General features: G+C 33.1%; 1 protein-coding gene across 7 annotated transcripts in view; it reads right to left on the reverse strand.

Annotated features, from left to right (window-relative positions):
• LOC105478796 (glutamate ionotropic receptor kainate type subunit 2) overlaps positions 1 to 24563 on the reverse strand; it is a 705430-nt gene that overhangs the window by 396116 nt on the left and 284751 nt on the right. For all 7 annotated transcript variants that reach the window (XM_071096677.1, XM_071096679.1, XM_011736429.3 and 4 more), the window contains exons 4-6: positions 23281 to 23462; positions 17434 to 17487; positions 13661 to 13834 (exon numbers count right to left, since the gene is read on the reverse strand). In XM_071096677.1, the coding sequence (XP_070952778.1) occupies positions 13661 to 13834; positions 17434 to 17487; positions 23281 to 23462 (410 nt within the window). The remainder of the gene's footprint in view (positions 1 to 13660; positions 13835 to 17433; positions 17488 to 23280; positions 23463 to 24563) is intronic.

Genomic DNA, 24563 nt, shown 5'->3' on the forward strand with positions numbered 1-24563 from the left:
CGTTTTTTTTTTTTTTTTTTAATAATGGAAAAATCAATCTCTGCTTCTATCTAAGACTAACTCCCTCTAAGTGTCCTTTCCTTAGGTTTCAGCTTGCAAATATCTTCACTCTTTCCTGCAACATTATTTTTTCCTTCTCTACTGGAATATTCATACCTATATAAACATGCCTTAAAAACTCAACATTTAAAAAAAAAAATTCTGTGACTTTATGTATCTCTTCAGGTTCATTTCCGTGGTATCCTAAATTGAAACCCTATCTAAATAGCAAGTTAGACTTGATGCCTCTTCTCTCTCACCTCACATTCCCTCAATATAGTCCAGCTTAGCTTTTGTCTCCACCACTCCAAGCAGACAATAGTACTGAGGTCACTAACAATGCTTATGTGTCAAATCAAAATGATTAGTTCTTCAAACTTACCATAATTAAGCAGTTCTCATAGCTTGATTTGACACAATCAACCATGTCCTTCTCAAAACACTTTCTTCTCTAGGCTTCCTGAAATTAGATTCTTTTTGTTTTTCTTCTATCTTACTGCACATCTTCAATCACCTTTGCTTGTCTTTCTCTTCTTTACTTTTAAGATCACTGTTTGGCACTCCTCTATTCACACTATGTCCTTGGATAATCTTATCCAGTTTCTTAGCTATAAATATTACCTATGTGCTAACGACTCACAAATTTATTCTACAATCCTTTCACATGAGTTTCAAACTCATAAAACATTATCCATCTCAAAATTATTCCTTCCCAAAATAATTCCTTCCTTCATTCAACAAATATTGATTGAATGATGATTAATGTGCCAAATACTGTTAAAGGCTCAAATAATACAATAGTAAACAAAATCGCATATTCCCGCTTGGATATCTAATAGCCAATTCAAATATAATGCATCAAAAGGGTATCCTTGATTTTTTTCATCCCATATTATGAAAGAAATGTAACCTATCAGTGTGCTGGGTTACTTATTTCCCTCAGAAGCACCTTCTTGTTTCCATCTCAAGAAGTTTACACTTGTTCCTTCTGCCTAGGATGCTCTTCTGATCAATATTTGTATGGCTACCTATTGCTTACCCTTTAGGACTTATTCCACACATATTTTTCTCCCATAACCCTAGCTAAAGGGCCCTCCCCACTCCTAAATCACTCTCTATCTTCTTATCCTAATTCATTTTCTTTCATTGTTTATATCGTCCATGTACCACACAGAAGGTGAACTCTATCTCAGTCACCACTATAGCTCTATTCCAAGAACAGTGCTTGAGACATAGCAAATTTTAAATAAATGTTAAATTAACCTAAGAAAACATTAAGCAAGCTGTGTATACCATAAGATCCTACTTTTAATGAAATATGTACAAGGGCACAGAAAAATTTATTATAAATAATTTCCAAAGTAATCAAAGCTAACATTGGACCAGTTAATTTAAACAGTTAAGGCATATATACTTCAAAATTTCTATGTTAATGTACATCTAACTGTAAATGTATTCTTAAATGTGTTAATGTAGAACCAAGATCCTTTTCTTGGGTCTGCTGATTGGAATTCCTCTTCTGCTTTGCATAATCTCCAAACATAATGGATTATCCATGATTTTCAGCTTGTTTCTTTTAAGTGAAACAAGAATAAAGAGATACTTGCAAAGTACCTTTATCAATTTTTTTTTACGCAGTCATTTGAGTTTTCATAGAAACAGTTATGCTTGCCCTTTTATTTAACTATTTTATGTAATGTTTAACTGAATTGTGAATTAGTAGGTACAACAAGCATAAACTGGTTATAGAAAAAATACTACAGACCTTTTTTAAGAATAGCAAACCATGGAGTCAAAATACAGAAATATGATAGCAGCCTACTGATGGTGAGTTTTCTGGCTTCTGTGAATATCAATCAGTATATTTCAACTAGTGGATACAGAGCTTTGGTTACTCTTACAAATTAGTTAGGGGAAGGTAGGTTAAGAGAACTTCTACTAGTCCTTAAAATGATAATTGTCATTTTCTTTGCTTGATATGTTAATAAATGGAAAATTTTAATTTTCTTCCACATTTTTTTATAGCTTACAAATTTTCTACAGTATATAATATCTATGTAATAGTAAATATTCAAATTAGGATGTTTTTAAAAGTGAATAAGCAATATCCATATTTACCTTATTGAGATTTTGATTGTTTCAAATTTTAGTTAAAATAACATTTAAGTAAGACTTTCAAATCAAGAAAACTATGCATAATTTTTGACAGTTAAATTTATGTACATCTGCCTTAGGGGCTAGAGAAGTTCATATTTTAAAGATATCTCACAGTCTTTAATTTATCACTTATTCATTTCCCTTTTCCTTTTGATTTAGTAAAAAAATTGGAAATAGGAATAAATATTTGAAGGCTGCGAATGAAATCTGAGAAGTTTATTTGATAGACAACATTAGCAAGAGTAATATTTTGCTTGAAAGCCAGAACCAGAATTCAAATTAATATCTCTTCTCCCAAGGCATTATTCCTAAGACCCCTGGCACATGTACTATGGAGCCACAGGCTGTTCTGGCATGACTACTAAGAAACAAGGGCACTAAAGTATGTAGTAATTCTTTGACATTCAACACTACTGAAATTCTCTCAGCTTCTGGAGTCACTTAGTCTAGGTGGCCAAATAGATTGACTAAGTCTTTTTTTCTGAAGGATTGTAAACATATACTCCCAAAAGTCTGAAATGTTTTTCTCTATTTCCGAAACAAACAAATGAACAAACAGAAAACTGAGTCATTATAGAAATGAGAAACAATTTTTCAGCTTCCAGCTTTTTGTTGGCCCTCACTTCCTTTAAGTTATTACCATCATCTCAAATTCTTCCTGTTTGCAATCAATATCATCTCCTTTTCAAGTCACCTGCTTTTCCAATAGTCCCATTTCTGTGAAAAGCAGTTGAGTCCTCCTAGTCACCTAAGCTGCAAAGCTCTAAGACCTCTTTTGTCTCCATATTATCCTTCCTCATCTCAAAAAAATCTTCCCATTCGATCATTCCTTTGAGTCCCCTGGGCTATATACCAGTCCTTATTAATTCAGGCTTGAATTGCAGCTTCCTGCTACTTGCTGGAGTGTCTTAGGCATTCGCACAGAGCCACCAGATATGCCTTCCCGGAAGCAGGACAGAGCAGGAAAAGCACAAGTTATCAAGTTAGAAGGGACTGATCTTAAATGCTCATCCTCAACCTTACTAATCTAACGTCCTTGAGCAACATACCAAATATATTGGCACCTCAGTTACATCATCTGTAAAGTGAGAAATAATGCTCATCTCACAGCGTATTTTTGTGAGACTTAGAGTTAGTGTAAGGCAAACATATGTTTATATAATCACTACAAATTGCATGATATTTAGCAAGGAATGGTAAATGATATTACTTTTATTGCACTCTCCTGTTCTAATGTCTTTTATGGCTTTCCATTATCTTCTTCCTAAATGGCCTTCCTACTCTCATCTATATTTATTAAAATGCTATTTTATGTTTATATTTGAGATTCAGTTTGAGCCCTATCTCCCCCCAACTTCCTTTCCCAATAATATCAAACTGTCAAATTTTTATAACATTTATAGCAGGGTTGTCCTGTACTTGGTGATGCTAAAATAAGAACAGTAAAAATTATTATTAGTAGTATTTCATATTATTAATTTAGCTCTATGTGAAAAGATAGAAATATCATATTCTCTTTGTATAGAGATTTTTGTTTGTTTGTTTTGTGAGACAGAGTCTCTCTCTGTCACTGAGGCTGGAGTGCAGTTCCATGATCACGGCTCACTGCAGCTTCGACCTCTCAGGATCAAGTGATCTTCCCACCTCAGACTGCCAAAGAGCTGGGACTACATGCATGTGCCACCATGCCAGGCTAATTTTTTCCATTTTGTTTGTAGAAATGGAGTCTCAGGATGTTGCCTGTGCTGATCTTGAACTCCTGAGATCAAGCAGTCCTCTCACCTTGGCTTCCCAAAGTGCTGGGATTATAGGCAGGAGCCACCAAGCCCAGCTTTGGTGTAGGTTTTCATATTGTGAATGGATTCATCTAGTGACTTTTTTTTTTTTTTATAGTAGATTAAAGTCAACTTTGCACCTTCTCTCTGGTAGCCATGTATATTTGGCTTTACTGAGACTACTCTCTGCTCTGTTTCTTACATTGCAACTATATATACGTATTTATAGACACTGCTCTGTCCTTCCCTCCTTAGTAGTACCCAGGGCTTGAAAGTTGCTAGGAAGAAAGTGGATAAATTTACAAAGGGTCAAAGAAACTCTTAGGAGAAAAACAATCAAGACCACAATCCAGGGTACCTTTGAGGGACTGAGGATGCTCAAGCAGAGTTAGGTGAGAGAACACATTCTCAGCTGAAAGTGAGTACAGTGGAGACCAGGCCTGAGAGTCTCAGAGAAGAGCTGGATCTGGAAATAGCTTTTGACTGATATGGGGGTCCTAACTCAGCCACCATGGGCAGACTCAGAGGTGCCTTTTGTTGTATAAACTAAAGAACCAGATAACTTAAAAAGCTGGAATAGTGGGAGTCCAGGTCAATTTGAGAGTAAATTTGAGCCCTAGTTCTAGTGATGAGTGACCAGACAGGATGTGAGGAGACAATTGGCAAAAACGACCTTCAACACTCAAGGCAATGGAAGAAAGGATGAACAGAGATAACCATTTGACTGCCACATTTTCAGCAGAAATACCAGGACCCCAGGTCTGGCAGTAACTGCAGGACTGTGGTAGCACTTTTTGGAGTACTTCAAACCTGGCAGCAGCTATGAAATTCTCTAACTTGAATTGAGTACATGTGTGCTGAGCATCTTACAATGAAACCTGTGGTTCCATCAACCAGCCTGCTCAACCTGATCAAGTTTCTGAGTTTCTTTGACTTATCACAGGAATGTAGAATTTTATCCAAGTCCAGTGAGGTAACTGCAAAGGAAGTGAACTATTCTTCATGTTAATTGGGCACATAACATTCTTAAGTTGTGTCTTTATGTAAAGTTATAGTTACATCCTAAACAAAAAGTAGATACATGCTCATCTAAATGCATTGTTTTCTATATACATTTCTCACTACATGCCAGCATTTTTTTCAATGACTTAAGACTATGTTTCACTTGTCTTATTAAATTGGTAATTCTTCAAGTGCATACATCACGTAATCTATCTATTTACTTATATTTTTCTAATCCTTCACATGATATAATACCATACATTGCACAGAATATATGTTCAGTAAATATTTGGAGAATGAATGAATGAATAGCTATACATAGGAATTTTTTATGAAGGATCGATTTGGTACCATTTCAACATCTATGTCTGTTTAATAACTTTACTTTCCCCTTCTGGTTCAGTTTGGTCACAGGGCATTCTGAAGATTAATGAATAAAATATGTATGAGTTCTTTTAGAAAGGCAAATGAAAGATCAACATAATATTTCCTCTCTGCATAATAAAGCAGGAGAATTCCTAACATCCTTTAGGCAAATTCACCCTAAAACTCTTCATTTCATTTTTGTCTGAAACATTCTTCTGATTTATTAATGTGGATTTAAAAAGTATTGGCCAAGCCTATCTTGGAAATTAGTGCATCAGATTAGATTCTTGACCATTTCTTAGGCCTTTATATCACAAAACTGCATAGGCTACACTTTTAAAAATTTGTCTTTCTAATGTAAATATAATTACTCAGATAGCAGTGTCATTAAGAAAAGCATCAACAATTTGATATTAAACTAGCTATAAGTCGTGTTCATTCATTCAGTTAATCTTACCCAGAGCATTAAGAATACCCATAGCTGCATTCTTATTCAATTGTCACTTTTGTACAAACAGGAATCAAAAGATCCTTTGAGAATGATGAACTGTACTCAGAACATAGTAGCACTTGCACTAAAGTGCAGAAATGGCATTTATCTTGAAGCAAATGGATATTGCTTATAGAGGATCAACTACTGGGCAGACACTGTCTTCAAGTGGTGTCAGAGTTATGTATTTAATCTTTAGAGTGACACTGTGATGTAGGCTGGTTTCATTGAATAGCTAAGGCAACTGAGGCTCAGAAATATTAAACTGTTAGCAAAAGCTTACAAAGGAAGTAATAAGCAGACTGTTTTCAAGAGTTAGGTGATTCTGATTACAAAACTCTTGCTCTCAGATGGAAATAGAATAGATTTAATAGTCTTCTACAACAGGCACAAAAATCCTAAGCAGAAATCTATCCTTTAATTCTGTGCCCAACAAGTCATCTTCTAAACTTAAAAATGAAATGATCTGACACTGAGAAAAAATAAATGACACATACCATTTTCATAAACTTCTAACTAGACTTAAATATCTGTTAAATAGGGATATGTTATTGCAATAGTGCATTTCAAATCATGGTAATTGGGCTCATTTTAAAAAGAAGACTACTGTATTCAAGTTTTAAGCAGATTCTGTATGAAAACTTATGATTGCATCCAACACACACACACACACACACACACACACACACACACACGCACACACATGTACACCCTAAGTATCTACTGCAGTGATTTTGTATACAACAGATGATAATTAATGCTGAAAAAATGAATCAATTAATTAAGCTACAAGCACTCTGTCAAATTCTATGCTATAAGTCACGGGGCCTTTAAGAGAAGGCAATAATATAATTATAAAAAGCCAGGTAGGTTTTCAACATTTTATAGGTGAATTCATTATCCCTTTTGATCCTTATGATAACCCACTAAAATTTATTATTTCTATTTGACAAGTGAGGCTCAAAGAGGTTAGGTAACTTGCCTAAAATAACAGCATTAGAGAGGTTTGGGAATGAGATTCAGATGTGGCTTCTGACATCTATGTATGAGTTTAGTCTGTAAGGAAAAGAAATAAGAGGGTTTAGTAGACCAACTAGCTACCATCTTACCCAAAACTGGTGTGAAAATCTATAAGGTTAAAAATGAAGCACAAAATCTGACAGCACATCTAAAGTGATTTTTTTTCCTGGTTTCTAATTCATCATGCTCAACTTTTTCCTTCAGATGCTTAAGGATTCTTTTATATTTGCTTCTGACAAAAGTTTAGGGATCTTTCTTTATATGTATAGCCTGCCTATTCTATGTTTCTGCATCTATAAAATGAGGATGATAACTGCCCCATGATGTCATGAGTTAATAAGGCAGAAACAGCAGTGAAATGTAGTAAACATTAAATACAATTCACAATTAGGTTATTTATATTAGATGCCAAATACAAATAGTAACATTCGCTGGTAGCTAGACTCAGAATTTGTATAAAATCATTGTTTGGGTCACTATTCCTAGGGCCACTGTGCACATCCTAACATCCTTAAAATTCATATTCTTTACATATGCATATACTCTTATTTATAATAACAGAGTTGAGTATTTTTTGGGTCAATTAGGCAGGAGAAATTCTACATTGGTGGGATCCAGAGGTAGGTAATTTAAAACAAAAGAAATGGAAATATCTACTGAGGTATATATTTATATTAAAACATCAGAAGTTGGATTATTGTGCACTATATATAAATTTGATTGTATGCCAAGTTCTTTATTTATTTATGACAGTTTTAGCATCTCTATTTTTAAATAAAATTCTTCTAAAATTGAGCATGACTAAAAAAAGTCACAACGTGTTCATTATAAATCACAGCATGGAAAATTGCTAAATTTCTTACAGACATATTGATTCTAAATTTGATGCAATCTACAGTTAAGTGTGTCATATGTTTTTTAATAAGCATTTTTATAGTTTGTAGCTAATATTTAATAATAAAAATATGCCAAAATCAGATACACACAATCGATCCCCTACTTAATGATGGTAAAACTTGTGATTTTTTAAAATTTTATGATGTTGCACTTGTGATTTTTTTATTTTATGATGTTGCAAAAGCCATATGCAAAAAGTAGAAATTGTACTTCAAGTACAACTATTCTGTGTTTCACTTTCAGTACATTCAATAAATTCCATTAAACATTCAACAATTTGTTTTAAAATAGGCTTTGTGTTAAAGGATTTTGTCCAAATGTAGGTATGTAAGTAATACTTAATGTAAGTACTCCGAACATGTTTAAGGTAGGTGAGGCTAAGCTATGATGTTAGGATGTGAGGTGTATTAAGTGCATTTCTGACTTATGATATTTTCAATTTATGATGGTTTTATAAACATGCAATCCTGTCATAAGTCAAAGAGCATTTGCATATATTGAGTGTACTAAGGCCATGTATTATAAATGCTTATCCTATTAATACCGTGACCAGTGACACTGTCTTTCTAGTAAATGGATAAATATGAGTATAGATATGTATAGATAGTATAGTTTAGTACATAAATATAGGTATGAATATGATTAAATAGATAAATATGAATATTGCTTACTATTCACAAAGTGCCTACTATGGTTTGAGTGTACCCCCTTCCAAAATTCGTGTTGAAACTTGATCCCCAATAAAACAGAATTAAAAGGTGTGGCTTTTCAGAGGTGATTAAGTCGTCATCACTGCACTAAACACTCACGAAAGAGATTAGCAATCTTATAAAAGAGCTCCAGGCTGAAAGGACCACTCTCTTGCCCTTTGGTTTCTCCCACCATGTGAGGACACAGTGTTCCTCCCCTCCTGAGAATATAACAGGGTGCCGTCTTAGAAGCAGACGGTTGCTTTCACCAGACACCAATCCTGCTAATACCTTGATCTGGGCTTCTTGGCAACCAGAAGTGTGAGTTAAATTTCTGTTTCTTATTAATTATCTAGTCTCAGGTATTCTGTTATAGCAGCACAAACATACTAAGATACTACCTAAGAATATGAATTTAGATATAAATGAGGGTTATATATTTTTATATATTTATCTCCCTCTTATTTTATATTATTTATACTTACATAAAACCATATATAAATATAAGTATTCAACTAGATGCAAATTTTAAAGACTGAGGTGAAGCCAAAGTATTTTTTATATGGCATTTATTTTAAATTGTTGGGGGGAGGAGCCATAAACAAATTCCAAAAATTATTCATAAAATTGAATATGGGAAAATCTATAGCATTGATAATTACTACCAGTCTACTCCATCTCAGTTCATCCCAAATACAACATATAGCTTAGTTTGTTGTATTTTACCCTGAATGCAAAGTAGTAGCCAGAAAACATATTTTATACATTTTAAAAATAGATCCACCCATCCTTCTATGATGAGAGTGTACTATAGTTATAGTAATAAACTTCCTTAGCCAGAACTTTGCTGTAGTATATTATGAATGTTTGAATAAGATTTCTTATTTGTAGGCCTCAATTCCATCTCTTACTCTCTCTTCTTTAATAATTTCAACCAATATTTGATGATTTTTATTTTGATTTTCTATGTTAAACATAGAATATTTATAATTATCTATTAATTAATTAGCATGAAAAAAGTTATCCCAGATTTATATCCCACTATTTCCCAATCCACTCTTTTAACTTACAACATTGAATATTATGTCAAACTTGCTGTTAACTTCATTCTCAGGTTAGAACCTGAGTGCCTACCCCAGTGAAATAATCCATTCCCTATTATCTTGACCATGTTGTATTTCCTTTACTTTGTGCCCTGTACTTGCTTTCTTAAGTTCAATGCCTTGTTTACCTCAATAACTGGCTTGGTATTTTTGTTTTTCAAGGTCACATTCATTGCTTGTATTAATTCTACCATGATGCCATAGTCCAGATACAGATGTGGAGTCTTAAAGCTTGGAATGCTGTCAGTTCTCAGACTCTGCAAAGTTGGACTTCATACTCTTGTCAGGGCATTGGGCATCACCTCTTCTGAGTGTCTTTGACATTGACTGTCCCTTGAGGGGCCCTCCTTCTTGAACATCACAAATTTCTGTCTAGTTAGACTTCCTCATACCATTGGTGATTCGTCACATCCACATAAAACTATATAGCTATTGAAAGAGTTCAGGACATGCCACCCCAAAATATGCCACTTGTAGGTCAAAATATGCCACTTGTAGGATCATATATATATACACACATATGATATATCACATGATATATGTATATGATCATATACATATATATGATATATGATATAGTCATATATATATATGTATGTGATCCTACAAGTGGCATACTAGATTTATATAATTTTATATTTTTATATAATGTTATATGTACATATCTATCTGCTCACAGTTTGCCACCCCTAAAAGCCTAAATCACTTTTCCTTTGTCTTGTCACTTATCTAAAAATATATCTTTCTTTGTTAAGAGGCTACATAAGCCCACGTTCTAACCACCCTTTGAGCTACTCCCATCTGAGTTCTTCAGTGTGAGTGGGTGCTGCATACAACTATAAACTTCGGTTATTTTTTCATGTTAGTCTTCTGTCAGAGGTCCCAGACAATGAATAAACCTAAGACAGGTAGAGGAAAGGTTTTTTGTTTTTGTTTTTTTCTCCCCTACACTTTTAAATATAAAATAAGAGACTGAAGAAAATTGTGTATAGAAATGTATTTATCCTTTACAAGTTGGTATTGCATAATATTATATCAATGCCTTGAAGATAAATCTTGCTCTTCAGGGTGAAGGGGAAAAAAATCTCTCTTGATTTACTCTTACTTTTCCCAAATGAAAAGTTCGAAAATTGACTGATAAAAATAACATGACCATTAAGATAATGCTTTACTGCAACTGCCATTTTTCACGTAAAAAACAATTACTTAAAATAGAAATTAGAGACTTTGCTGATAATCCCATTTCTTTATGGAACCACAGGGAAAAAAAGAACAAGAGATACATAAACACTGAGATCTCATGAATTGACTGAAGGGAATGTTGCCAATGCCACAATGCCAGGCTATAATTCTTTTTTCTTTTTTTTCTAACTAGAATCCTCTTAATTTACTGACTATATTCATGGTGGAAACAGCCTATTAATTTCTTTTCCTAAACATTTAATGACTTGTGAAAATGCTTACAATTTTAAATGGAAAAGAAAAAGAATACTTACGTAAGACATAAATACGCCTACATTTTAATACAGAACTCAATTGGTTTTATTTTAATAATCATGTGCTATTTTACAATTAAGAACGTTATATAATGAAAATATTTTATGTATATATATTTTTTATCTTGGTATAATGTTATATGATGAAAAAATTTTTAAATATATTAAATTTTCAAAAGGGAAATTGTGAAAACAAAATAGTTTGCATCTATTTTGAAAGAAACCTTTATTTTAATGACAAACTTCGTATCTACTTTATATTTAAGAACTATACCAAAGGGAAGAGTATTGCATGGAAAATTCTTCTAAATAACTCAGAAACCATGGTTTATATACAATGCCCAGGATTTTTAATAGACACATTTTTTCATCAGTCCATTTTTATTTTAACATTTTTCCCCTTCCAAGGAATCATCTGCCAGTTAAACAGGGAAAAACAGAAGAGGAATAGACTCATGCCTAGAAAGAGAGAACCCAAATCTGTAATTCTCCTAATATCCTGTCTCTCTTTCCATATCATAGAGGTTAATTCTCTCCAAGATCTTCTGCCTTGGAAATTAATACATCATTCCTTGTACTTATCTGTCTTTCAATAGTTTACATAAGTCACCACAAATTAGGGATTCATTTCAGGATCTCTTCATTTCAGGAGATGACATGTAAAGTCACAGAGGGACTCACATAGCTATACAGAGAGTACCAAAGTAAAATTGAAAATTTTTAATGATTCTGATACATAAAGGGGCACACTAGTCCTTGAACTCATTTATCTGTGGAAGTCAATATATAAAAGTGTAAAATTGTCCTAATATCTACTGATTTACTTTTCCTAAAACCATTTAATAATGGTATTGAAAATAAATAATAAGATATTCATCCTGAAATCAAAGAAATGTAAAGAAAGCTATTATAGAAAAAGCATATAAAAATTTTCACATGATCATAACAACAATTTAAAGGATAGTATACATTATAATATTAAAAAATCACATTGTCTTAAGTTTCAAAAGTTTGATGCACCATTTTTAAACTGGTAATAAAATATAACATTTATAATTTTTTCTAGTTTGCTTTTTATTTTAAATCTGGCTCCACTTTGAAGGAAAGTATTTTCATTTTTAGTTATTTAGGTATTTTCCTCTCAATAAAAATTCTCAAATATATTATAAGTTAAAACTACTAGAACTGGTCAACTATCTCTATATGCAATAAAGCAAAATTTCCCTATATTGTTTCTTTTAAAAAAATTCATATGGATATATTTTCAAATTCTAGTAGGTGATTTTTCTCACAAACAGAAAACAAATGTATTTTTTGTTCCATCAGAAAGTTGATGCCTTTAGGCTAACCATTTCTTCTTCACAGTCTCTATGAAGGCTCTCAATTTGTATTACAAAACCTTCTAAGGATAAAAAAATCAAAGTTTCCTTTTATCCCTACAATATCAAAAACATGCTTTGAAGCCCATTGAAGTAATTAGTGGAAAAATTATAACCATAATATAAAAAGCTTTTCTACATGTAAGGATAGAGGACGTTTTTGTTTATAAATTCTCCATTTAGACTAATACTCATTAAAAGCAGATGGTAATTACCTATGAAATGTAAATATCATCCCACTGCTAAGCTATTTCCTTAATTATTGTGATACTTTGGTCTGTAGAAAAATGATTTAATAAGAAAACATCAGGTATTTATGGTTTTTAAAAATAACATGATACATACCTACCTGGTCTGATAAAGCAGCCACTAGCCACATTTGGCTACTACAGAGCAAATATGACTGAAATGTGACTACTCTGAATTAATATGCATGATGTCAAATACATACCATCTTTCAAGGACTTAGTATAAAAAAGAATATCAAATGTCTCAGTCATAATTTTTATATTGATTACTTATTTAAAAATAATATTTTCACATAGTGGCTTAAACAAACTAATAACATTGATTTTTACCTGTCTTTTGGAGGACATGGTATAAGAAAACTTAAAATTATATATGCCTTGCTATTAGATTTTTATTGTAAGCACTGGTATAAACAATAGCATAAACAGCTAAAGTTGTTTAGCATAAACAATGAAGTTATGTAAGAATATACCCTTCTTTTATAGTTTATGCAATAGTGCATCTTCTAGAGGTTTAAACTGGGACTTGTAAATTACAAATGTGATTATTGATTAGTCTTCAGCCTTAAAGAGTGAGTAAGCTCATGGGAGAATTTTGTGTGTTCTGTGTGACATAAGTCATTTATATAACACCAGATATCAGAAATCATCATGTTGAAGAGTATTCATATATTGATAGGTGAGATCAGAAGGATAACTATCAGATTAATGTCTTCTTTTCAGTCTCTCATTTCTTCCATGTAGGGAACTAACTTTATAGAAATTCCTATGTTGTAGTACCCTGGTGATAATTGTAACGGCTTTTGAGACACTTGGATGGAAGCGTAAGTTTTTCATACAAAATTGATTTTTTAAATTGTTAATAAAATTATTTGCGTTGTAGCTCTGAGATTGTGCTTTTAATATCAAACAATTAAACTGAAGTTTGGACCCAGAAGTTAATATGTATGCAATACTATTTAGAAACACACAAACTGATCTTTAAGTGGGTATTCATACCGTCATAAATCCATCCAGCAAACCTGAATCGGGTTTCGGAGGTGCCTGCAATCGTTCCATTGACCACTTTTCAATGATGGAGGAAACTTGGGTATTTTCTGTATTTAATATTCTGAACCCTGTCATATTAACACCACTGTATCGGTACGGCTCAACGTCAAGAGCAAAGAGGTCCTGAAAGACAAATGTTATTGTGTTGTTATTATCGACAGAGTATCTTCACAGGCATGTATTATTGAAATAGTCACTTACTTTTGGTTCCCTTAGGTCACTTAACACCATCGTGTCAAGTGATGTTACACATCAGAAATCACCAAGATTCAAATAGACTGTCCTGATGCTTTGGCATTGCAGAGATATATGCTCTGGATGTAAAAATCTATGTATATATTTTATTCTAAATCTACCAGTGAAACAATGGGCTCTTATTAACTTACATCTAAGATTTGCAATAGTTTTCTGTGTTTAGGATAGCTTGCCCTTATTTTATGTATTAATATTTTACTTTAATTTTTTCTGTGCCCTGCTTCCTCACCTGGTTATTTCTGTTTTTAAAATTTTGTTTTGTCAGTGTTTCTTTGTTTGATTGCTGTTTTTAGAAAGCAAGTCACAAAATATGGCTTCTAACTAATGAAAACTATATGAAAGGTGTGGAAAAAATGTTTAGAAGGCTAGCCTTTTTGGTCACAGAAACAATGCAGTTCCTTCATTTCATGTCTCACACCTAGGAACTTCACCATAAGTTCCCAATAAACACTTTATGTCTGTTGCCCTTTCTAGTCTGTATATAGGGAATGCTCTGCTCTGCCCTTTAGTTTTCCCAGGAGATATGAGGCCAAAGCTCTCATGGGAATGGATGCCATCATGAAAACATGCAGCATGTGGAGTTTTGCCCTCTTTCTAGTTGGCATAGCTAACCCTCAGAACTTACAGACAATATTGAGAATCAAGGCAAGATTAATGCCATTGGTTCTGGGAACAGCTTGCCTCAGACTCATACAGCTACACAGGCTAGATAACAGGAATACAATTCAATGGAGAGCAGCTGGCATTGGCCTGAACTGTGGTCTGTGCTATGAAAAACATAGGAATCTTTAGGTTTTTATTTTTTAATGTTTACAATCTAGCCAAGGAGATAGGATATATTCAAGAGGTGAATAAATAAAGCACGGCAATATATGCTAAGTGGTAGAAGAGTAGAAATCATAAGTGTAAAAGAAGTCAGAAGCAACACAGGTCATTTTCAATTTTTATGGTCAAGAAAAACTTCACAGAGCAGATACGATCTTAGCTGTGATGAGGCTCAGAACATGCTACCCCCAAATATTGTACTTGGCTATAGGAAATTGAGAAGACACAGAAGCAGGAAGGTCACTCTGGGACTTTATCCCACCTTTCTCCCCTGAAGTGGACCATAAAAGAATTCTCTGACCTACCTCCACAGAAAGGAGGTTATAAGACTCTCATTCTGGAGGGATCCAACTCTATACCTGTAGGTCATGAAGAATCTGAACAAATTGGCCTTGCTAAGTTTTCTGGATTTATTGCCATTAGATCACAGCCTCCCTTTGTCCAATAATTTTCCTACATAGCTGACTACTCTTTATTAAACCAAAGCAAAAAAAAAAAAAAAAAAAAAAAAAAGCTAGATTTTCCAATTTCTTTGAGTCTTCATTTCTGATGGCTTTTGTGTCACATAAAATTTATATTAAATAAATGTTTATGTGTTTCTCTTGTTAACCTGTCTTTTGTTTAGAGATCTCAGCCCTGAACCTCAGGATGTGTAAGGAAAAGAAATCTTTTCTACCCTACAGTTGCCATTAAAGAAAGACTGGGCTATTGATTGGCAAAAAGAGAATTCAAAGTATGAGTGGAGACACAAAAATTAGAAGACATAAAACCTATTCAGTTCAGCTCATCAGAACATCAGTTCAGCTATAAATGAGAATTCCTAAAGGAGAATAGTAGCAAAAGGAAATGGGAAAGTTTGATTAGGATCACAGTATAAAAGGCTTTCAAATGTAGGCCTATGAGTTCTATGTATCCTAAACTAGTTGTTTCGTTTATTTTCCTTATTGAGAGGTACTTTTGATTTCCCCAAAATCTTATGCTTATGCTGAGGCTGAGTTGTAACAGCACTGAAATATCATTTGCTGATGAGGGAATGCTCTCACTTCCTCTCCACCCCCAACACTAAGCTTCTTACAAGCTGCAAAAAGTTGTCTGCTAGGAAGTAAGATAGAGACATGCCAGAGCCAACTTTGCTATTTAAAAGTAAAATACATCCTACTGCATGAATAATCTCCTTTGGAAGTAAGAGTTGTCATCACAGGAAGCTGTTGCAATCAATTAAATTTTAATAATCTGATCTGGCAGCTTCAAGACTCCTAGAAGCAAGGAGACTAACTGGAAGAATTTCAAGTTAATGGAGAAAACATTGGTTAGACTGGTTATTATGGGAATGGAGAAGATAGATGCTAGAGACAGTACAAAGGAAAAATCAGTAAAATATTTTTAGTGACACAAGAGTCAATAAAAGTGGTAATTTTTAAGATAATCAAAAGAGGGGTCAATTCAGAGGACACTGAAGTTTAAATATTTTGAAATTATCTAATGGCACAACAATTAAAATTGTTTTACAGTATACAGTAATTCATGAATATTACATAGAACATTTAGAGCTCATTCAAACAAAGATGATAACTGAGGCTCTAAATACAAACCAGTTCTGAAGAAAATAATTGAAGAGAAAATAAGATTGGATGAAGCCCAAACTTGGAGATACTCTCATATTTGGGACATGCGGAAGAAAGAATTAGTAGAGACAGCTGTTTTACAGAGAAAGAAAGGTCAGGATAATGTATTGATAAAGAAATGGAGCTAACAGTAAGTTCGATATAGGCTAAAGTCAGATTTTCACACAAAATAAGGGGAAATTGTGTGGTGGGTATGTGAAAACAAAATACAAAGGTAACATTCAATTTGCTGATGGCAAATTAAAGCATACTGACTTTTAAGGAAGTCTAACAAAACATAGGCAAAAGCAGATTAGAAAAGTTAATCTACTGAAAGGACAGCTTCAGTACATCTGATTTTCAAAAAGTGAATAGAACTGAGATAACATATGAATTTGTGCTTTTCTTTTCTCTGTCTTTTTTTTTTTTTTTTTTTTTTTTTTTTTGATGGAGTCTAGCTCTGTCGCCCAGGCTAGAGTGCAGTGGCACAACTTTGGCTCACTGCAACCTCCGCCTCCCAGGTCAATCAATTCTCCTGTCTTAGCTTCCTGAGTAGCTGTGACTACAGGCATCCATCACCAAGCCTGGCTAATTTTTGTATTTTTAGTAGAGATGGGGTTTCACCATATTGGTCAGGCTGGTCTCGAACTCCTGACTTCAGGGGAATCTCCTGCCTCGGCCTACCAAAGTGCTGGGATTATAGGTGTGAGCCACTGCGCCCGGCTGAATTTGTGCTTTTCTAAAGCACTGATTTCTCAGGAAACTAATTTCAAGATCCATTATGTTCTGAAAGTTCTCTAAAGCAACATAAAAATAAGACATGCAATATTTTGAATTGATATCTGAAATGATATTATTTCAAAATCATCAACTTCTATTAAGAGCTATCCTCTCTGATAATTTTGGTGGGGTCTTATCAAATTAAAATATAACTACAAAGCACTAAGTCATAATACTTCTTACTTAAAAACCTATTTTTCATCTGAAAAAAGTCGTAATAATAAAATTCAGAACATTTTGTTTTAATAAAGTACTTACCAGAGTGGTAAAGATGTAATGATAGTATTCTGTCATCATTCCCATAGCTAATGCCTAAGAAATTAAAAAAATATATATTATTGAAGGTATATATTATAGGAAAGACAATATCTCAATAATTCAAGTGAGAACAAAATATGGATGTGATAAAGAATCAACCCACAATATTCATGTTACATACAATTAGGTTAAACCAAATCTTTTCCCAGTAGTTAAAGATTAGTGGTTACTGAAGGAATTTCTGAAGCAATCCTCTAGACAGAAAAGCCATTAGTTGAATGTTTGCAATTGTAAAGCTATGGCTTAACACATTAAAGGAGGCATTAAATTTGACACAAAACCTGAAATTAGCACATCTTAATTTGTTACATTCGTAATGTCTTCACTACAAATACCCTAATGAGGAACTTATTTTATTTTAATGAACAATATTACTGAATTAGGAAAAAAGTGGCGCAAAACACAGTGCCAACAGCCATTTATTTTAGCTCTTTAGAGACATTTCCATAGCATTAATGAAGGAAATGTAAATTACCACTCTTATTTAAAAAGTACATATAATTAAAGAAATGTTTTTGTTGTTATTAATAAACTAGTCACAAATTACTGTGTTTTATTTCACTCTTCTACAGTCCTCATCAATTTTAGACTGTCAATCTTAAAAACAAGGACTTTTGGGTTAGAACTTTCAGTTATAACAAGTGTCCATGTCATTTTCTCTCTGAAAATAAGAGAATGCTTTTGAAATAACTGCTTATCAATGAACAGCAGTTGGCAAGGATAATTAAAAAACAATGCATTTTTAGTTGAATGAAGAGTTCTTAGTAGGAAACAATTATTCTCAGGTACATCTAACAGCCTTCCACAAGCCACTAACTACAAAAACTCATTTACAAAGTAGCTGCCTCAGCTACATTCTGGGTATAGAAATTAATGGGCTAAAAAAAAAAAAAAAAAAAAAAGAAGGAATAAGATCTAGTATTTGATAGCACAACAGGTTGATGATAGTCAATAATAATTTAACTGTATATTTTAAAATAGCTAAATGAGTATAAATGGATTGTTTGTAACATAAAGGATAAATGCTGGCTGGGTGCAGTGTCTCACACCTGTAATCCCTGGACTTCGGGAAACCAAGGCAGGAGGACTGATTGAGCCCAAGATCAGCCTCAGTAACATAACAAGACTCCATCTCTACAAAAAAAAAAAAAAAAAAAAAAAAAAAAAAAAAAAGAGAGAGAGAGAGAGAAAACAGCCAGGCAAGGTGGCACATGCCTTTAGTCCCAGCTACTCAAGAGGCTGAGGTTGGGAGGGCCACTTGAGCTCCCAAAGTCGAGGCTGCACTGACAGAGCAACACTCCATTTCAAAACAAACAAACAAACAAACAAAAAACAGTGATAAATACTTGAGATGATGGATATCCCATTTACTCTGACATAATTATTACACATTGTATATCTGTATCAAAATATCCCACATACCTCATAAATACGTACACCTACTATGTACCCACAACAATTAAAAATAAAAATAAGAAAAGCATTGTGCTCGTAAGTCGGCATTAACCAGTTAGGTAGGATAGAATTTGTAGTTCTGCAATATGAGTTCTTTTAAGAACAAACAAATATTTGTGAAAAATGTGGAATGTATAAAATATGTTTAAAAAGGGAGAAACATTGGTTAATGAAAGGTGGCATCAAAGAATTGAGCACAGGAAATATAGGTATCAAATTACCAAATAATATTTCTTGAATAAGTAATAATTATATAAACAAATATTTGGATTAAATGTTTATCTCAAGCAAAATAAGACAGAATTTTCCTTATTAAACACAAATCTACAATATCATATTTGTAGAAGGCATTCATTGCTCCTGATGCATATGTTCAGATAGCTCCCTATCTCCAATACCATTCAATGACAGCTCAATATTATGCTTGGCATTTTTTTTTTTAATCCATAGGTATAGAACTAGAGATAAAGGTAAATGAAAGAAATAATGATTCAGATGTACAACTAAAAATAATACTTATATAATGCTTAAAATGTGTCAGATACTATTCTGAGCACATTACATATTTAAGCCTCATAAAAACTCTAGAAGTCAGTCCTACTATTATGTTCATTTTACAGGTAAGGAAACTGGGACATGAAAAGAATGAATAAACTGTCCAACAAAGTGAGACGGTGAGTAAACTTGGACTCCCAGTCTCTAATGTGGAGTTTGGAATCTATGGCATTTTCTAAAGTGGTATATTTCATATTCCCATAGATGTAGAACACTCCATGCATTCTAAAATTTTTGCCTATTCCTTCCTTGAAAATTTGAAAACATGGACATCTCAGCCAAGGGCCTCAAATTCTGCTTTGATATAGGGGAAGGAGTTGAGGAGATGGTGGGGAAGAAGATGATTTGTTCTGACATATATATTTCCAATGGCTACAGGTTTTTTTCTTCATCACCTTGAGAAGAAATCTATAAAGGTAATTGAAGTCTGTTTCTGGCTTTCATTGACCTTCTCTCAGCTTTTGATTTTGAAAACAAAGATCAGTTATGTGCTGTGATATATGATGTAGAAAACGCTGGAAGGCCGGGCACGGTGGCTCATGCCTGTAAGCCCAGCACTTTGGGAGGCCAACGCAGGTGGATCACGAGGTCAAGAGTTCAAGACCAGTCTGGCCAAGAAGGTGAAAGCCCGTCTCTACTAAAATTACAAAAAATCAGCCAGGCATGGAGGCAGCTTCCTGTAATCCCAGCTACTCAGGAGGTTGAGGCAGAGAATTGCTTGAACCCAGAAGGTGGAGATTGCAGTGAGCCAAGATCTCACCATTGCACTCTAGCCTGGGTGACAGAGTCAGACTCCGTCAAAAAAAAAAAAAAAAAAAAAAAAAAGTTGGAGGTAGAAATAATAGTTATTTTTGATTAAGTGCCTACATTGTAACCTTACTCAAAAAAAAAAAAAATGAACAACAGGAATACTCTCTTAAAAGATTAGTTAATAATTTCCAGTAGGAATTTTTTTTTAATAACTTGCTCTGGACCTGCTTTTAATTATAGCATGTCTTACTGCTACTTTTAAATGAATTGTATGCACACTTCAAACACATTAGAGAGAATAAAATCAGCATCTTTTTATGCACAAATAATATAACAATTGCCTCAACATAAAAGTGGTTGTGATATCATCTCTTTTAAAAGAAATACTACAGATTAAATTAAAATCAAAATATTATTAGAAATCTCAGCATTAAGCTGGTGTAGTGTTAACAACGCTACATGACAAATTAACACATGCAGTTATTTAGGCACATAATTTGCAACCAGTTTATTTTTCAAGTAAGATCCAGAAATTATATTGCTCAAGGTCAACAATAGGAGGGGGGCCTATACGCATTTCTTCAATTTTTATTTTATTTTACTTCTTGCTGCTATAGGATTTTATTAGCATTTTCTTTTACATTTTTTCCAGGCTAAAAGTTTTTATTTCACACTCTCCGATCTAAACTTTGAAGTTCCTGATTACTATTTTTTCCCTGTGATAGAATGTCCTTGTGAGGTTTTACTTCAGAGCATCTTGGCTCTGCCCTAGGGTATTTTCTTTGATAAATCTGGATGGAGGTAGAATCATCTGCTATGGAGGTGTGCATGCCAATTAGCATACTCAACTTGCGTCAAAGGAAATCTGGTCAACCCCAAGCTCCACTCACTTTTAAAGCTTTCTAGCAGGAAAACTTCAAATTCTCTGTTGTTCAATAATTATTAAAAGCTGAATCAGTTTAAATTAAAAAGTTAAATAAATTACACAAAAAAACACACAAGAATAAACTGATTATGGCCATTTCTTTTCCTGGATAGTCCTAATATTCATTTTTGGATGAAGCCAGACTAGCTGAAAGCTCATCTTTTTTTTTCTCTTCAACTCCTATACCATGTCTTAGGAGTTCCAACATCAGTGAATGTTCAGGAATCTCAGAAAAATTTCCCAAGTCACAAAATAGGACCCTATTAAATGCACTACTGAATTTCCTAGAAGCTATTTGCTTTCTTCTTGGTTACTAGAATAACTGGAAAATTCAAATGTGAGACAAAGTTAAAAATAATACCACCATAGTTGTGGTCTTCCAGTGCAGGACCTCAGAGGATGCATTCTCTATAATAATGTCACTCTGGCTTCATCTTAATTTTCATATTCTCATTTTACCTATATTCTAATTTTTCATCTACTGACATTGTTAAAATTACATTTTTCTGTTATATGTATTTAAATATTCTATTATTTCTATTTTCATTTTGTAAGCAAAGCATGTTTGCAAAGAAAACATAAGAAAACAAGTTTAAAATAATAAATATATCTAATAGAAGGCAGGAAGCAAATTTGATTTTTAAAGCTGACAGGCTTCTCACCTTCCAGATAGCAAAATAGTCAGAGTTAGTTCTTTAGAGATAAGACAACAGATCATTTATATACTTACTAGAAGTCTGAAGAAAGCATACCAAAGCTCTGTCACTGAAATAGCTCAGTGCCACTCACTCCAGGAGTGAAGGAAAGGTCTCCTTTCCAAGCCTGTGTATTCTAACCATGATCAAGAATTGTTTGGGAATTATGTGAAACTAAATCTTGACTCTAGAGTTCAGTGGTTTAGTGCATTATTTTGTTCATTGCCAAAAAAGAAAAAAAAAAAAACCCCCAAAACCCTCACGTTTTATTATCCAAAGATAAAACTATAGCAATTTTTCAAATCTAATTAAATATTTTACTGTGAAAATCAGCATTTATATTGGAATATGGAATAAACATCTGCTTAATAAATTAACCATGTTAATTTACTATTGGCAGTTATATTTAATGGGATATAATTTGACATCTGAATCTGCGTAGCTCTCCAGTAGAAATATTTTATCCTATACATGAGAGATTTCTAAACAGCTGACTAGTTCCAAGCTACCAAGGTGTCAGCTCAGTGTGCATAAAAGAGTTTAAGAAACAAAATCCAAAAATTTGTGTTCAAATCCAAGCTCTACTACATAGTAAGTGTATGGTCTTGTTCTGGCCATTTAACTCCCAACTTCAGTTCCTTCATCTGTAAGATATGGACTGATAATGATTTCTGTTTTCCAGTTTGCTGTTAGGTCTGAATAATGCTGACATAATACTAAAAGATTTCACAGCTACAAATTGTTTTGTCTGATTGATTTAGAAGATTTTGTTTGTTTGTTTTTTTGGTTGGTTTTTGTCAGGCAATGCTTTATTCTGGAATGAATACGTGTTAACATCATTAGGTTGGATATCAATCCCTCTGCTATATTCTTGTTACTTGACATTGGTCAAGTTACTTATTCATTTTGGGACTCAGTTTGTCTGTAAATTAGAGACAGTGCCACCTTTTTTTTTTTCTTTTTTTTGTAGTGATGATGAAATAAGATCAAATATGTAAAGTCTCTTATAGTAGATACCAGGTAAATGGTAAATCTATTACATCTTTTTCCTACTGGTTGATTGTAATGAGAGAGCTGCTCAATGGTTGACTCTTAGTTCCTTCCCTCATTTCGAAACAGAAAGAAATAACTATCTCGTTAATCAACTATCTCATTAACCAACAGCATTGCAGTCATTTGAAAATAACTTCCAAACTTCAAACAACCTGTTTTGAAGATCATCACTGTTTACATTACTTTTCTTTTAAGACAATTAATTAAAAGCAATTGTCAGACTTTCTATTACAAAATTACATCAAGGTTGTTATATAATTGATTGTATAACAATAACATTTTGATTTCAAAGAAGATCATATTGTAAGTACAAGTTTATGAAGAAAGCAAGAATTGAAATAATTTAAAGGTTACCTGTTTTAAAATGCCTGCTGCCATTTCATGGCTACAATCAAAGATTACGTGAAACTCCTTGCCTCTTTTCATTTCTTTTAGTAAGGGTTTTGCATCCTTTGTATCAGCAGGTAGCTGACGAATTTTGAGTCGAAGATTGTACCTTGATGGAGCTTTGATGAGCTCTTGCAAACGAATGAGACCTTCAATTAAAATGGAAAAAAAAAAAAAAGAATATTAGGGATAAAAAATAGAGTAGGACAAAGAATCAGAAAATATTCATTAGAATGCATGATTTTCTTCTTATTTGTTTAATTTTAATTTTTGTGGTTACATAGTAGGTTTGTATATTATAAATGACATGAGATAGTTTGATACGGCCAAGAATGCATAATTTTCTTGACCATGTATAAATGTATTCAATGATGCAACTGTTGAAATTCCTCTTTCAAAGGAACCCCATATCCTCTGTTATTTTTGTTAAACATTTCTGAAATTCTTTAAGGCATTTTTCAAGTTATGAAAGAAACACATGACTAAAAGTTAATATAAATAACTTAAATGTATAAAAGTACATAGGGTGAAATAGTGTCCCTTTATATCCCAGTTTTACTCCCTTGCAGGTTGTCACTATTAATGTCTTGAAATACTGTTTTTCCATAACACTTTCTGTGCATTTACACATGTACACATATAGCTTTGTTTGTATTGTATTTTACATTAATAATTGTTTTGTGATAATGCCTTAGAGGGCCTTGTAAGTCAGTGATTATTATTCTAGTTTGCCTTTAATGAACACTGTGTTTTATCACGCACCTAATTTATGTAACTATTCTCTATTACTAGAAACTTTGGTCACTTCATTTTCATCGTCAGTAACAAGTAATGCTCTGGTGAATAATCTGAAAATACAAGTTGTTTATATGTAACAATGAAATAACTTTCCTTAATAAAATAGATTTTAAATAGCCTGAACCACAATTATTTTAAAATATAAAGCTAACAATTTTTGTATTGTTTTCTAGTTAATAGCATTAAATTAAAAAGTAAATATGCCGGGCGCGGTGGCTCATGCCTGTAATCCCAGCTCTCAGGGAGGCAGAGGCGGGAGGATAGCTTGAGCCCAGGAGTTCGAGACCTGCCTGGGTAATATAGCGAGACCCCGTTCTCCACAAAAAGGAAAAAAAAAAAAAAAAAAAAGTAAATATACCTGCATACATTTATAAAGTACGCATTCTCCTAGAGAAGTACCTGATAATTAAGTTAAAAATATATCACATTAATGGATAAATTTCTAATAAGTC

The sequence above is a fragment of the Macaca nemestrina genome, chromosome 5 (genome assembly GCF_043159975.1).
Source record: "Macaca nemestrina isolate mMacNem1 chromosome 5, mMacNem.hap1, whole genome shotgun sequence".
Taxonomy (NCBI): domain Eukaryota; kingdom Metazoa; phylum Chordata; class Mammalia; order Primates; family Cercopithecidae; genus Macaca; species Macaca nemestrina.